This window comes from Sesamum indicum, linkage group LG6, assembly GCF_000512975.1.
Source record: "Sesamum indicum cultivar Zhongzhi No. 13 linkage group LG6, S_indicum_v1.0, whole genome shotgun sequence".
Classification (NCBI taxonomy): Eukaryota; Viridiplantae; Streptophyta; class Magnoliopsida; order Lamiales; family Pedaliaceae; genus Sesamum; species Sesamum indicum.
Window position 1 is genome coordinate 16,193,079 of NC_026150.1, and position 12,978 is coordinate 16,206,056.

The 12,978-nt window shown below is 35.8% G+C and overlaps 2 protein-coding genes across 3 annotated transcripts; one reads left to right on the top strand and one right to left on the bottom strand.

The window, feature by feature from the left end:
• Positions 1,419-5,297, bottom strand: LOC105164613 (cytokinin dehydrogenase 7). The gene is made up of 4 exons (XM_011083303.2): positions 4,334-5,297; positions 3,933-4,208; positions 2,746-3,008; positions 1,419-2,070 (listed from the first exon to the last, which is right to left on the bottom strand). The coding sequence occupies exons 1-4, from the start codon at positions 5,039-5,041 to the stop codon at positions 1,755-1,757; spliced, it is 1,563 nt and encodes a 520-aa protein (XP_011081605.1). The 5' UTR covers positions 5,042-5,297; the 3' UTR covers positions 1,419-1,754.
• LOC105164615 lies at positions 9,580-11,960 on the top strand. Of its 2 annotated transcripts, XM_020694254.1 has the most exons (3): positions 9,580-10,404; positions 10,803-11,407; positions 11,485-11,960. In XM_020694254.1, exons 1-3 carry the CDS (start codon positions 9,941-9,943, stop codon positions 11,559-11,561), a joined length of 1,146 nt encoding a protein of 381 aa, XP_020549913.1. In that variant the 5' UTR covers positions 9,580-9,940; the 3' UTR covers positions 11,562-11,960. The 2 variants fall into 2 exon arrangements, with proteins under 2 accessions (XP_020549913.1, XP_011081606.1); XM_011083304.2 differs by having other exon boundaries at positions 9,588-10,404; positions 10,803-11,960.

The following is a 12,978-nucleotide window of genomic DNA, read 5'->3' on the forward strand; positions in this document are numbered from 1 at the left end:
TCGATCTTTTGCTTTGCTGCATGGGAAAAAGAGAATCTGATACCCACATCTCTACAATACATACATACACACCTTCCATTGCTCCATAGTCGACTTCAAAGTTTCTTCTCGCACCGTACTACTCTTGTGGATTTGGAACACATACCTATGTTGGAAAAATCTTTGACCGTTACATAGAAATTCCACCAGCTTGTATTAATTACTTTCTTATTATTTTATATGATCCATATTTCTTGCAAATAAATTGAAAAGTTAAATCCATATCTCATATAATTACGCTAATTTTCTCTAGCATTTAGTGTAATTACACGTAAACCTTTTATGATTTGTAAAATCACATCTAACACTCTTGAGGTCTGCTTCTATCTAACATATAAATTCCTCAATTTGTTAAAGTTTACTAATTTTGCTAATATTAACTGAAAAAACTGAATGAAGATTGATATTTACCCTTGATTGACTTAAAACTGACTTATTGTAGGTCAAATAATTTTTTTCGAACTAAACTGCTCTTATAACAGTGAAGATATACCTCCTCCCATGCATTAATGCATGAAGACATATGAGGGTAATTTGGTCATAAAAAATATATTTGACTTGTTATAAGTCAGTAATAAGTCAATTAGGGTAAATATAGATTTTTTTCCAGAATTTTGTGTTAATATTAATTAATTCGATGAATTTTGATTAATTGGGGGACTTATTTGTTAGACAGAAGCAAACCTCATGGTGCTATATGTAATTTATCAAACCACATGAAATTTATGTGTAATTATACCAAACATCAGAAAAGAGAAGTGTAATTAATTATACATATATATATATATATGTACATCAATAAAACTCAAATTTTATATTCTTATTGTCATTTAGAGTATTATATATATATATATATAATGTCGTTAAATACACTTACCCTATATAGAAGTATATATTATATTATATGTCTTATCATAAAAAAATGTGGAGTAAATATAAGATGCTTCTTATTATTATTGAAATGAAACAATACCATGGGTTTCTTTTCTTATAAAACTCTTCACGTCATGATCAAGAAATAAATGTTATAGGAAATAATTATGCATATATATGTACGTAATACTATTTTTATTTGAAATTACATGAATAAATATAAATGTATAGTTAAGGGATAATTCTTTTAATTTATTTAAAGCAAGAGGCATATGTTACTAGTATTCGATAGCATTGTTTTTATGAAGAAAAGTTTGTTGATATTTCATCTCTAAATTTGTAACTCAAATTGGGCTCTTAAATTATATTTATTATATGATGGATGTATAATTTAAATATAACGAGATGAAGTTAAAATTAGGATTAGGAGGAGGAAATCTTAAAAGAAGAAGAAATTAGGAAACATGATGATGATGATGACAAGAAAAAGGGGAAGTTTATGGGAGTGTCAAAAAATAGTAGAGTAGATAATGAGATGCCTCTCACTGCATCTGCAACTTTACAGCCCAACATTTTAATTATTGGGAACTTGAACTGTATTGATTGCGACTAAGGCTGATTGTCACTCTCTCTCCTAAAGACAAGCACCATTTTTGGATTTTCTAGAAGCCACTAATTATGAAACCCAAAAAAAAAAAAAAAAGAAAAAGAAAAAGAAAAAAGAAAATCAAAATTTCCTCAAGATATTCATTTACATTGCTTGATCTGCTTCTTGACCAATAGGAAACGAAACTCCTAAAGAAAAATTGAAGGCAGAGAAATGAATGGTGGGGTTGATATGATTAGGGGTGCCAATTTCTTGGGAATATTTTCTGGCCAGGTGCAAGGATGGCCATTGGATCAAACCTGGCCTTCCTTTCCTGAAATCTGGTCCATTGATTTCCAAAGTGGCGCTTCCACCCCTCCCTGGAGGTGTAGTGGGGAAGGTACAACTTGAAGTCAAACCCATTTTGAATGCAGCTTTGAAGAATTTCCTGATTTTGTACAATCATTTCTTGAGCTGATAAGCCTTTTGGATAGGGGAAGCAGAAGCGTAGCAACGCCACCAAGTAAAACATCTCTCCTTCCGGTAAAACTACGGATTTCCGACTGTCCCACCTATTTTACAAATAAATATTCAGCCAATGGATTAATTAAGTCAATTTCTCTTATTTTGATATATTAATAATGCAGATATTCCATGTTCCGTATCAGTTTCCTTATAGAAAAAGGAGTAGGAAAATACAGGAAATTAACAGATGAGATGGAGAGAAGGGTAATTAAGACATTAGAAAAATGTAGAGCTGAAACAAGTTAAGGTGTCGCTAGCAAGCTAGTGGGTTTGGCCAGTTAATACCTTTGTCCTCACATACACAGCAAACTGGCCCTGAAAGCTACATTCATTTTAAAATATACAATTAATATTATTTCCAACAAACTATTGAAATTCACAATTATTGCAACCCCACCCCCCAAGTGGATACTCCAGTTACAAACTAGGAAAGGCGGGAAAGTGCTATTTGAAGCACCCTAAATACCAAAAAAAGTAATAGTCGTGTTTTTTTTTAGTGGGTATGCGGATGTGGGTGTGGTCGGTGGTATTTAATCAAAATATGAAAATCTTAACCACCCGATATTGTCAGCGGATCCGAGAGTGTACTACAATTGGGTGGGTGGTCCGTATTCCACACCGAATTTTTACTGCTACTGTTAATTAAAGATGATGATGATAATAATAATGGGAGTGGAATTTTGGAGAGTGAGAGAGAAGGTAATTATTATATAAGTACATACTTGGAAGGTAGTAGAGGATAGATGAGGATAGGTCCACCAACGCCATGCTTCAAAATATTCTTGAAAACAACACGATCGAAATCAGCAATGTCTGTTTTGGACACAAAGAGGTTGAGCCACGGGTGTGGGGCGTCCCATATACCATTGGCCTTGGCCTCTTCCTCCGCACGCTTCACACGCAACAAAAATTCCATGTACCCCACATCCACCGAGAACCTCAATCCTTCCACGAATCTCAGCCCTCCCATCAATCTCTCCGACCTCTGCACCTCATCAACAAATACACATACACATATGATAAAAACATTATAAATGTCTTTTTAATAAGAAAAAATAGGACAGGTAGAATTGAGGGGTGGGTTTTGGATTATGTGGAAGAGGAGAGGGGGGCGGGGGGGACCAGCAAACGTCAATAGAAATCTGGATGATAATAAGCAAAAGGACAGGTTGGAGGTGATGCTAACATTACTGTTTTGGCCCTGACTAAATTTTGTCATAAACGACAAGGACGTCGTCAGAGGGGAAGTACGGTGTCAATCTCGTAATAAGGACCCGATTCTGTGTCCACTTCCATACCTTGCCGGTGTCAGAAAATCCAATGGAAGATACATATCCCACCGAGTCCTCAGTTTTCAATCCCTTTTAATTTTCACTTCCCCGCCCAGGCCGCGGCGGAGGCGCCATCCTCCACCACGGTGAGATATGGTTACTACACGTGGTAAGCCCTTTTTTTGACTTTTTTCACTGTCCTGCTGAGTGGGCCCCACTTATTGCTTCGTTGTCGACATCAAAATTTTGTGGGTCCCAATTAGCAGACACCGAGGTCAAAACTAAGTCCTCCTCCTAGTCTCCTCTCCTCCCTTACTTAACCATTGGCCCACAGACAGATTATTACAAAATCTAAACCACCAAAATCAATTACTATTATTTATTTCCCAAAAAAAAAAAACAAAGAATACCAATAATTTTTTCTTTTATTATAAAATCAGCCAAGAAATGTACATATTCATGCAGCGTTGAATTTTGTGTGTAATTCCATATAATTAATAATTCTTATGTAAAATCCACTGGATTAGATTAGATTTTCATATTATTCGAATCCTTTCTTTGTAAGTATTTTAATTTAATTTTTGTACGTATAAAAAACGCACGAAAAAGAGGATTGAATTAAAATTAAATTAATTTACCATGTCAACTGCGGATGGCGGGTCCTCATTTTTGTAATGTAAGGCTACTTCAAGGCAGTAGAGAACCGGACCTGCCGCCCGCGGGATACAGCTCGGGTCAAAAAATTGGTCCGAATCCAACGGCACGGACGCCCACCCATTAACCGGGTCATCACTGTTGACAAAGACGAAACCTTCCAGGTAGTCGAAAGAGTCACCCTCAGCCCGGGTCACTAAGAACTCGGCGTCCCGAGTGAACTCGCTGAACTCACTGTACACCACTCTTATCCACCTCACCTGTTCACCAAAACCACCAACTAAAATAATCAGCCAATTAAAAACTCACCAACCTACGCCTCATATTCAGAATCACATTTCTCATACGTGTCTACTCATGTACAGGCGTTTGTATATGTGCATACCATGTCGGGTGCGGGTTGGAGCAAAACCCGGGCCCGAGTGATAATTCCAAACTGCCCGAGTCCGCCAAGAACGCTGAAGAAGAGCTCCGGATTCTCATTCTTTGAACAAACTAATACGTCGCCGTTTCCGGTGACCACTTCCAGCTCTGTTACATTTTCCGTCTGCGGGCCGTAAATGAAAGTCTGTCCACTAACGCCGGCGTTCGATAGCGTGCCACCAACCGTCAAACCCAAGTAATCCGTCCAAGAGCGAGGGGCGAGGCCGTAGCCTAAAACACAGCGTTTGAGGACGTCCTCCCACAATGCACCGCCGCTGACGTCAGCCTGCGCCGTCGCGGGGTCCACGGTGATCTTGGGTTCAATAGTTTTCATGTCTAGGACGAGGCCGCGGTGGGCCATAGCCTGCCCGTTGACCGAGTGCCCGTTGCCGCGGGCAGCCACGGTCAGGTGCGGCGACCGTGACGCTAGCCTTACAACCTTGGCGACGTCATCGCTGTTGGCTGGTCTAATGAGGGCCAACGGCTTGGACAACTGAACGCCTCCGAAGTCTCTACCAGAGGCTGAGCCGCATCCGGCGAATTCAACGGTGCCCTGGAGGTCGACGCCGTTGAAGAGGGGGGAGAGGTCGGCTTGTTCTTCGGCGGTCTCGGGCTCTGGCAAGGAGTCGACGTCGTTGTCATGGACAAACCGCTCTATGTAAGCTATCATGGTTGAATACAGGCAGTGGGTACGGTTTGTTTATTGAAATGAAACGAAAATCTTGGGGTATAACGGCGTAGATGTATAGGCAGTAAGAGAATTAAATAGTGGGAGAGGGTGGACTGTGATTTTAATAAAAGAAAATAAAAAAATAAAAAAAAAAGTGGGGGAATTGATGAATTTGACGTAAGAAGGAAAGGAGAGGGAAGAGAGAAAAGGGATTCAATATCTTCTCCATTCTGTGTATCCTATCACCTGCATCTGTCTCCCACTTCTCCACATTATATATATTTCCTGTTTCAGACTTATATATATATATATGATGTATTTTACTAACAAAATAATTAATAATCATCGAAAAAATAATAATTTTATTGTTATTGAAGATAACAACAATACTTGTGCACTCAAAATAATTAATGATATAAAATGTCCTATCTAAATTATTTTCTCATCTGCTGAATGTCATTTGCCAATATATATTTTTTGTTCTTAAGCCCACTTGGATTTGTTGTACAGCCATATTGAAATAAATAAACTATATATAAATTCTATTACGAATTTGTCTCAGCTACATTCATCTACCACAATCTTATAAAATACAGCTTCATAACTTTGATGCATATATATACATATTTTCCTTGAACTTCTCACTGAATTACATATAATATACAAACATATATAATTTGTTATCAACATGACAATATTCAACAATGGTTCTTATTATAATTTTACAGAGAAGACGTATGAAGGGAATATCACAAAATAATAATTATTGATCAATATATATCAACATTTATCAGCAAAAAAAAAAAATATATACAAAAGTCGGAAATGCTCCAGCAAGTTATTATTTATTTATTTGTCGATGAATATTTCAAATTCTTGTTTATTTGAATAACAATAGAAGTGAATCATTATTAAAAATGACGAATCTCTTTTTAATAAACGGCTTCAATTTGTAAATTTGTTATCAAGAACGTAGTTCCTACATAATTGATCGATCTTCATCCTCCAAAAGTTATAACAGGAGCGTTATAAGATGATAATTTTATGACTCCTCAAGACGAATTAAATTATATGATTCTAGTTCTCGATATTTTTTTACGCTAAAGAAATCTTGGATTAAAAAAAAAAAAAAAAGCCAAAGTAGTTCGATGCGTAATAAACAAAGAAATGATAATTAGGAGTTTGACCCCAGCAAAAAAAGAAAGAGGCGTCAATCTTGAATGGGTTTCATTAAACAAGTTTTAAAACGCCTTTCTTTTCTACCTTTCAATCATTGAATCGTTTCATTAAAGAGACACTTTAACTAATGAATCATCTTACTATTTATTTATTTTTAATAAAATTATTAAAAAAAGTAGTATTAATTAGTACAACTTATAAAAAGGAAGAATAATTCATAGAATAAAAACAGAAAATAACTGAAGACTTTTTTATTATTATTATTATTTCTAATAATTAAACAGTATTGATTTATTTTATTTATGATTAATAATAATAATAATTCATCTACGATTTTATTTGCGTTAATTTAGAGTTGCAGATCCACGACCCGAATCTACGACCATTTATTTACTTACTAATTAATAATAGTCATCTATTTTCTAATATATTTGTAGATGATGATGTAGAAAAAGGGTGATGGAGGGCAATCAGTTTAAGCCGTGCATCTATGGCGTTTGAGTTGATGACAGTGAGATTACATGATGATACAGCTTCAGCTAAGCAATCAAGGGCTGCCTCTTGTACCCAACATCAGATCACATCCCAATCATTTTTGCTATCATGGATATATGCATCTTGGAATTAATTCTTGTCTACCCACCTTCTACATTACTGTCTCCATTTCCTATATATATATATATAACGTATTTCTTAATTTCCCCTACTTATTTGCTTTTTTTGAAAAAAAGGGATTATGATTAAATTAAAATTATCGGAAAAATATTTAAAAAAGTAATATTACGATAACCTGATAATTACTATTAAAAATAGACGAATAGTGATATGAACGTAAACAAAAACTCACAAATTAATAAAATTCAAACCCATAAACTTATAGTCGTGAAATTTCAATTTTACTACTTGAAATTAAACTTGACAGCATTCCCGGTCTATTATAATTAAGGTACATAATTCTTAACCTGAATTATTTTTTTTTTCCCACCAATATATATAGTTTTAGGTTGATGAAATAATAACCTCGAATCTTGACTGAATTGTTGGTGTTGGTTATGTGATTCGGTTAATCTTTCTCCTACGTGGAGGCAAAACGATAGGCAAGATTTTGTACCTAATGTAAGCTTAATTTTTAGCGTACTAATCTCCGTCCTGATTGAGACTTGTTCCAAGGCGGCAATATTTAATCCCATCTCAAAACCTTGTCTGGATATCTCATCATCTACATTTGTTTAATGTTGCAACTTATCTCATGTGTAACCCTCATTAAAATATTAAAATTCAATAAATTGTGTAACTAATACATTACGTATACTGGATTCGTTTCTAGACATAGCCATTGCAAGTCATATGTGTACAATTAATTATTGTAATTAAATATTTGATCCCGATAAAAAATTAATCATACTGGACATGACTCATATAAAAATCAATTATATGATAAGTTTATTCATAAAATAAGCATTATCAAGTATATTGTACAATTAATTTTTATTTTTGAAAAAAAAAAACTCGAACCCACGACTTATTGAGTGTAAGGTTTTTGAATATGGGAGGGAGTGTGAGATGGAAAGGTGATTAAATCATAAACTATTACATTCTTAAATCTAGGTATTAGTTAGCTGGCTAAGATTGAACAAGTAAGCAATGGAGAAAATGTTGTTTTTGTCAGCCGATGGGATGTGGCCATTTCTGAGACTAAAAAATTGGAAAAAGAAATTATTGAATACTCCAAGCTGCGGTTATCAAAGATATGCAGCTGTAGGTGTAGATTTCTTACGTGATGGAACTTGAATTGGGCTACAGCTACAAATCTTGTGATGCACTGTTCTGGATTTTCCCCCTTTCTTTTTTTTTTTTTTTTTTGAAAAAAGAAAAGAAATTGTGGTCCCGTAAAGATTTGGGTTGCTAGAAAATCATTTACTTAGAATTGAAATTGAATTTTGGTTCATTTTATTTTTACCCTTTATTCCCACTTGACATTTGATGTTTACCTAAAATGCTTATCCTTTCCTGACATAATCACCACACAATTATCACACCTTAACAACCATTAACAGAAGGAGGACGCCATCTTCCTCGTCGCTTTTTTATGTATATATACTGCTTTGCCATGGGACCCTTCTCCAATCAATTAACAAACGTGATCATATGTATATCAAGAAAGCTCAATAGTTTCACCAAATGTTAACATAAGAGAGCATCATCATGATGAGTTGGCCTAATCTCTGCTTTGGAACTCTATTCAACTGCCCAACACGACTTCAATTTAGGCCCATTTACATATAGATAGAGAAATAAGGGCCGTTTAGTATGAAGTGGGCTTGGATGAGGGTCCAATATAGATAGATGGTAGGCGTTGTTGACAGGAGAGGACACAGAAATTAATGCAGTGAAGGAGAAAGGCAGGAGAAGCAACAGAGTGACACATTCACGTGCGCCACCATCAATTCCTCTAATACTTCCGTTTCAGAATGTCTCTCTGCACTCACCTGCTCTGCTACACACACTACCACACGTGTCCTTTGTCTTCTCTCTCTCTCTCTCTCTCTCTCTCCCTTTTTCATTTTTTTAATTAAGAATTTCTTTTATATGTATTTTGGGCTTTTCTGTATGTAAAGAGATCAAGGCCGTTGATCCCTATACTCTCTTTGGGCTTCCACCCACTTAGAAAAAAGATTGCCAACAATATAATGGTAATGATCATTAACTTTGTTACCAAATTTATTGTTTTGGGGGTATATAGTATTTGGAATAGTTCAAAACTTGAAACAACGCCGTTGCCGTTGGTCAGATAAAAATTTGAAAATATAAAAATAGTTATTTATTCTAAATAAATATAATCCTTTTACATGTGAAAATATTCCATAGACACAATATTATTTAATTAAAGCTATATTTGTATCGAAAAAGAATAATTAAACAGGATTTAATTACATTAGTGAGGGAGACACATTGATATATTCCTGTGTTGAAACTTAAAAACAGTTCCTTAAATTATTAATTAATAATTTTTTTTTTCTAATTATGAATAAAATAAAACTTATTATCACCTAGCGTATTATAAATAACAATAATTCTGATATTACTTATATCTTATAGTTACTAACATTTTTTTTCATATAAGGAAATATATATGTAATCAATAACAACAATTTATAAATAATTTTTGTGTTAATAATTGCTGATTATAATGATTTAATCCTGATTTATTTGATAAGGTGGATATTAGTTCGTAATGGATGTGGGATGTATATTAAAAAAGATAGATAAATACTTACTAAATAAATTGAGGTGAATCTGAAAAAGCAAAGTAGATTAATAAACTAGAGGAACAAAAGAGGACAAAAGACAGGGAAAAAAAATATTAACAAGATTTGGTTTCTGGTAAGCGGGTCAAAACCCGCCCCATTTGCCCAGCCCTTTTATCTTCCTACGCAGTTGCTCTTAACAGACTTCTTAGAAGGGTTCCCAACCATCTCTCTCTAGCCTCTGCTAGCTAGCTACTAGCTACAATCTGCTTACCCTTTTCTTCCAATCCCTTCCGCATTATTAGGTTTTCTTCCACTACAAATTCAGCACTTCCACCCCTTTCTTCCTAATTTTATATATTGCTCTCTGAAACTACAGTTATATATATATATCTTCTTCTTCTTCTTGTTGTTGTTCAAGATCTACCCGTTTTGTTTTCTACATAGAAAATCGTGGTTAAAGCAAAAAGGGATGCATTCGGGTTTCGGTATACCCGGGATCCAGCACCAGCAACACCAGCAGCCATTAGCTGAGACTGCTTCATGTGCTCCAGTTCTGTTATCCATGAACCAAACACATCTTCTGGAGCAAATCCATACCCTACCCACAACCCAACAACTGTTCCTCAACCAACACCATCACTTTCTTCAGCCTCACCAGCAGAGTAGGCTGAACCACCACCACCACCACTACGTGGGCGGTGGTACTGCTCCTACGGCCTATTTCCCGGTGAATTTCAAGCTAGGTTTGAGTGACAATATTTGCCGGAGAAATGAGTATAAAGATGGGAGTGTCAGTAGTATTAATGACGGTGGAGATGCTTTGCTTCGTGGGAGTGAGCAATATGAAGTCCCCGAGGCCCGACAGGCTTCTCTTGGAATGCTTCATTGTTGGCAAAACCAAGAAGATTCTGCCATTAAACAACCTCCCTTGTGGTAATTTTCCAGTGCTTTTGCATTAAATTACTTTATTATTCTAACATTACTTTCCTTTGGTTCTACTGCTGTACTACAATTCTTTCCTCCTGTGCTCCCTTTTTTACACTAAAAAATGGACAAGTTTCAAACTTCAAAACAAGTCAGAAGTAGTACTACTCTAGCTCTTTGTTTTCATCGAGTTTTCTCCATCTTTCTTTCACAACCTATTAACAATTGTTCTTTATAATAAGTAAGTTAAAATGTGGCTTTAATTATGTGGTAGAAGCTAGCTCTATTTGGCGGTTAAGTTAATTTAATTTCATGTACTATATGTCTATCTATCTATGTATATATACGTATACACAGACGAGTACTGTCATTGGGGTTTTTATGTAAGCATTAATTAATGTTTGTAGGGAACCACTAGCAGCAGAAGTATCCAATGAAAACAGTGAAATAGTTGACAGACAAGAACACTTAGAAATGAACCAGAAAGAAGCTCTAATCAACTGCTTGGAGAGCAGCAAAAGTAGAGTACAGTTTGGCGAGCTGGAAGCCATATACAAACGCCTTGGTACTGCCGAGAGTAATAACCAAACAGGTCCTAGTAGTGAAACTCTGCCCGTGAATCCCAACCGGCCCGTGGGCTTAATTGATCATGGGTCCGAGGCTTCTATTGGAGAAGAAGCCTCAGCATCTCTCAAAGAAGCCAGCAGAAAGAAGAGGAAAAAGAAGAAGAAAAAGAAGAAAACCTGCAGCTACTACGATCAACTACTGCTTAATCCCATGGCGGAATTCTTCGGCAACTTGGTGAAGCAAGTGATGGATCATCAAGAAAATCTTCACAACAAGTTCACGGAAGTGATTGAGAGATTAGATGTAGAAAGAAGGGCAAGAGAGGAGGCTTGGAGGAATCAAGAACTGGCCCATTTTGAGCAAGAATCTGCGGCGAGAGCCCGTGAGAAGACGTTGGCAGAAAGTAGAGAAGCCATGATTGTTTCATACTTGGAAAAAATTACAGGTCAAAAGATCAATCTTCACACATTTGATCCCACAGAGATCACCCATACTAACACAAGTGATGAAGTTGGAGTGCAGGATGGAGCTGGAGAAGGCCCGAAGCTGAAGCCCCAGGACCAACGTTGTTGAAGTTGGAAACTGTGCATTGGGAATAAAAGTTTCAAGATACAAATGTTGGAGACGTAGAGATGGAGGAGTAGAAAAGAATTGAATGGTGGGAGATTGGGGTGAAAAGGGAAGTGATGAGAGAAGATAAATGCATGGAATGGAGGTTAAAACTTGAAGATGAATATGAATTTGGAGCAAGACATTTGATCCTGCAGGTGCATTGCAGACGAAGGAGATTTTGGCAGTGCATGGAAGAAGGTTTTAATTAGCTGTTAATTTAAGTAGGTATGTAGCTTGATAGATAGCATGGATCTGCAGGATTAATGTATTAATTAAGCAGCTTACCACAATCTTATTCTATCAGAGAGCAACGTAACTAGCTAGGGTTTGTATTTGGTTCCGTATTTTGAGTACGCCTTCCTTTTAATTACCACTAATTTATTTCATTTTCTACTAATTTACTGTCCTGATGAGTTCAAAATAAGCGAATACAAGAAAACTATATAGTTCGGGCATTTAATTAGTTATTCATTTTTCATGAATCTCTCTCTCTCTATATATATACAGTTGTCTAGTCGTTATAAACCTTAATTAGTTTCGGCTAAAGCCTAAGGCAGTGATCTAGACCATGATTTTGAAATTAAAATAACACCCCTCCCCCCCCCCCCGGATCCACATCTTTTATAGGTGGGGCGATCGACTTGCTTATGCAACACATGGCACAATCTAGGTGTTGCTTTGCTTATGCAACACATGGCACAATCTAGGTGTGTTGCTTGGCTTCTCTACTGTTGCTCCAAAATCTATGAATAGTATTTCATTTCTCATTTTGAGGGATGTTTATATATTTGAATTATTAATCTCTCCTCTTTATTATATATATATATAAGAATTTATTTTGTGGGAAAATTCTAACATAGACCCCATTCAATTAAATCTGAACTAATTATATGTCAAATGCAATATACTTGTAGCATGGAGACAGAACCTACTTTCTATCCTTTGTCTCAAGATGGCAGGAGATATTAGTGAAATTGAATTAAATTAGAAGAAAAACAAAATTCAAACTCAAAACTCATAAATATTAAAGTTGAAAAAATATTAATTTATATATGAAATAGTAAAATCACATTCTAAAACCTTCAAGTTGATACTTATCATGTATAAATTAAATATTTTGTTTTTCATAAATTAAAATTACTACTATCTATATATAGCTAGTCCCGTAAGTAGTAATTAGGTGCATGTAAAAAAGGGGTGGCGGGCGGGGAAAGTAGTAAATGAAAGCAGCGTATCTTCCGGCGTGTGGTTGTGGTGGTGGCCCGCCGCCCATATGATGTAAAAAGTGCTTGAGCTTTCGAGAAAAGGTGGTCAGAGGCAGAAGGTGAGGGTGAGGGTGAGGGTGTTTAACATTACGTGAGTTTGCATTTCAGAAGTTGTAAGGGGATTGGTGGCAGCAGAAGG

Bases quoted from the DNA above. Each gene is read 5' to 3' on its own strand.
- LOC105164615 (XM_011083304.2), top strand. From the start codon at position 9,941: ATGCATTCGGGTTTCGGTATACCCGGGATCCAGCACCAGCAACACCAG. The intron at 10,405-10,802 runs GTAATTTTCCAG...TAATGTTTGTAG, and splicing joins ATTAAACAACCTCCCTTGTG to GGAACCACTAGCAGCAGAAG.
- LOC105164613 (XM_011083303.2), bottom strand. From the start codon at position 5,041: ATGATAGCTTACATAGAGCGGTTTGTCCATGACAACGACGTCGACTCC. The intron at 4,209-4,333 runs GTATGCACATAT...TTTGGTGAACAG, and splicing joins TCCAACCCGCACCCGACATG to GTGAGGTGGATAAGAGTGGT. The intron at 2,071-2,745 runs GTATGTACTTAT...TTTGTAAAATAG, and splicing joins TATCCTCTACTACCTTCCAA to GTGGGACAGTCGGAAATCCG.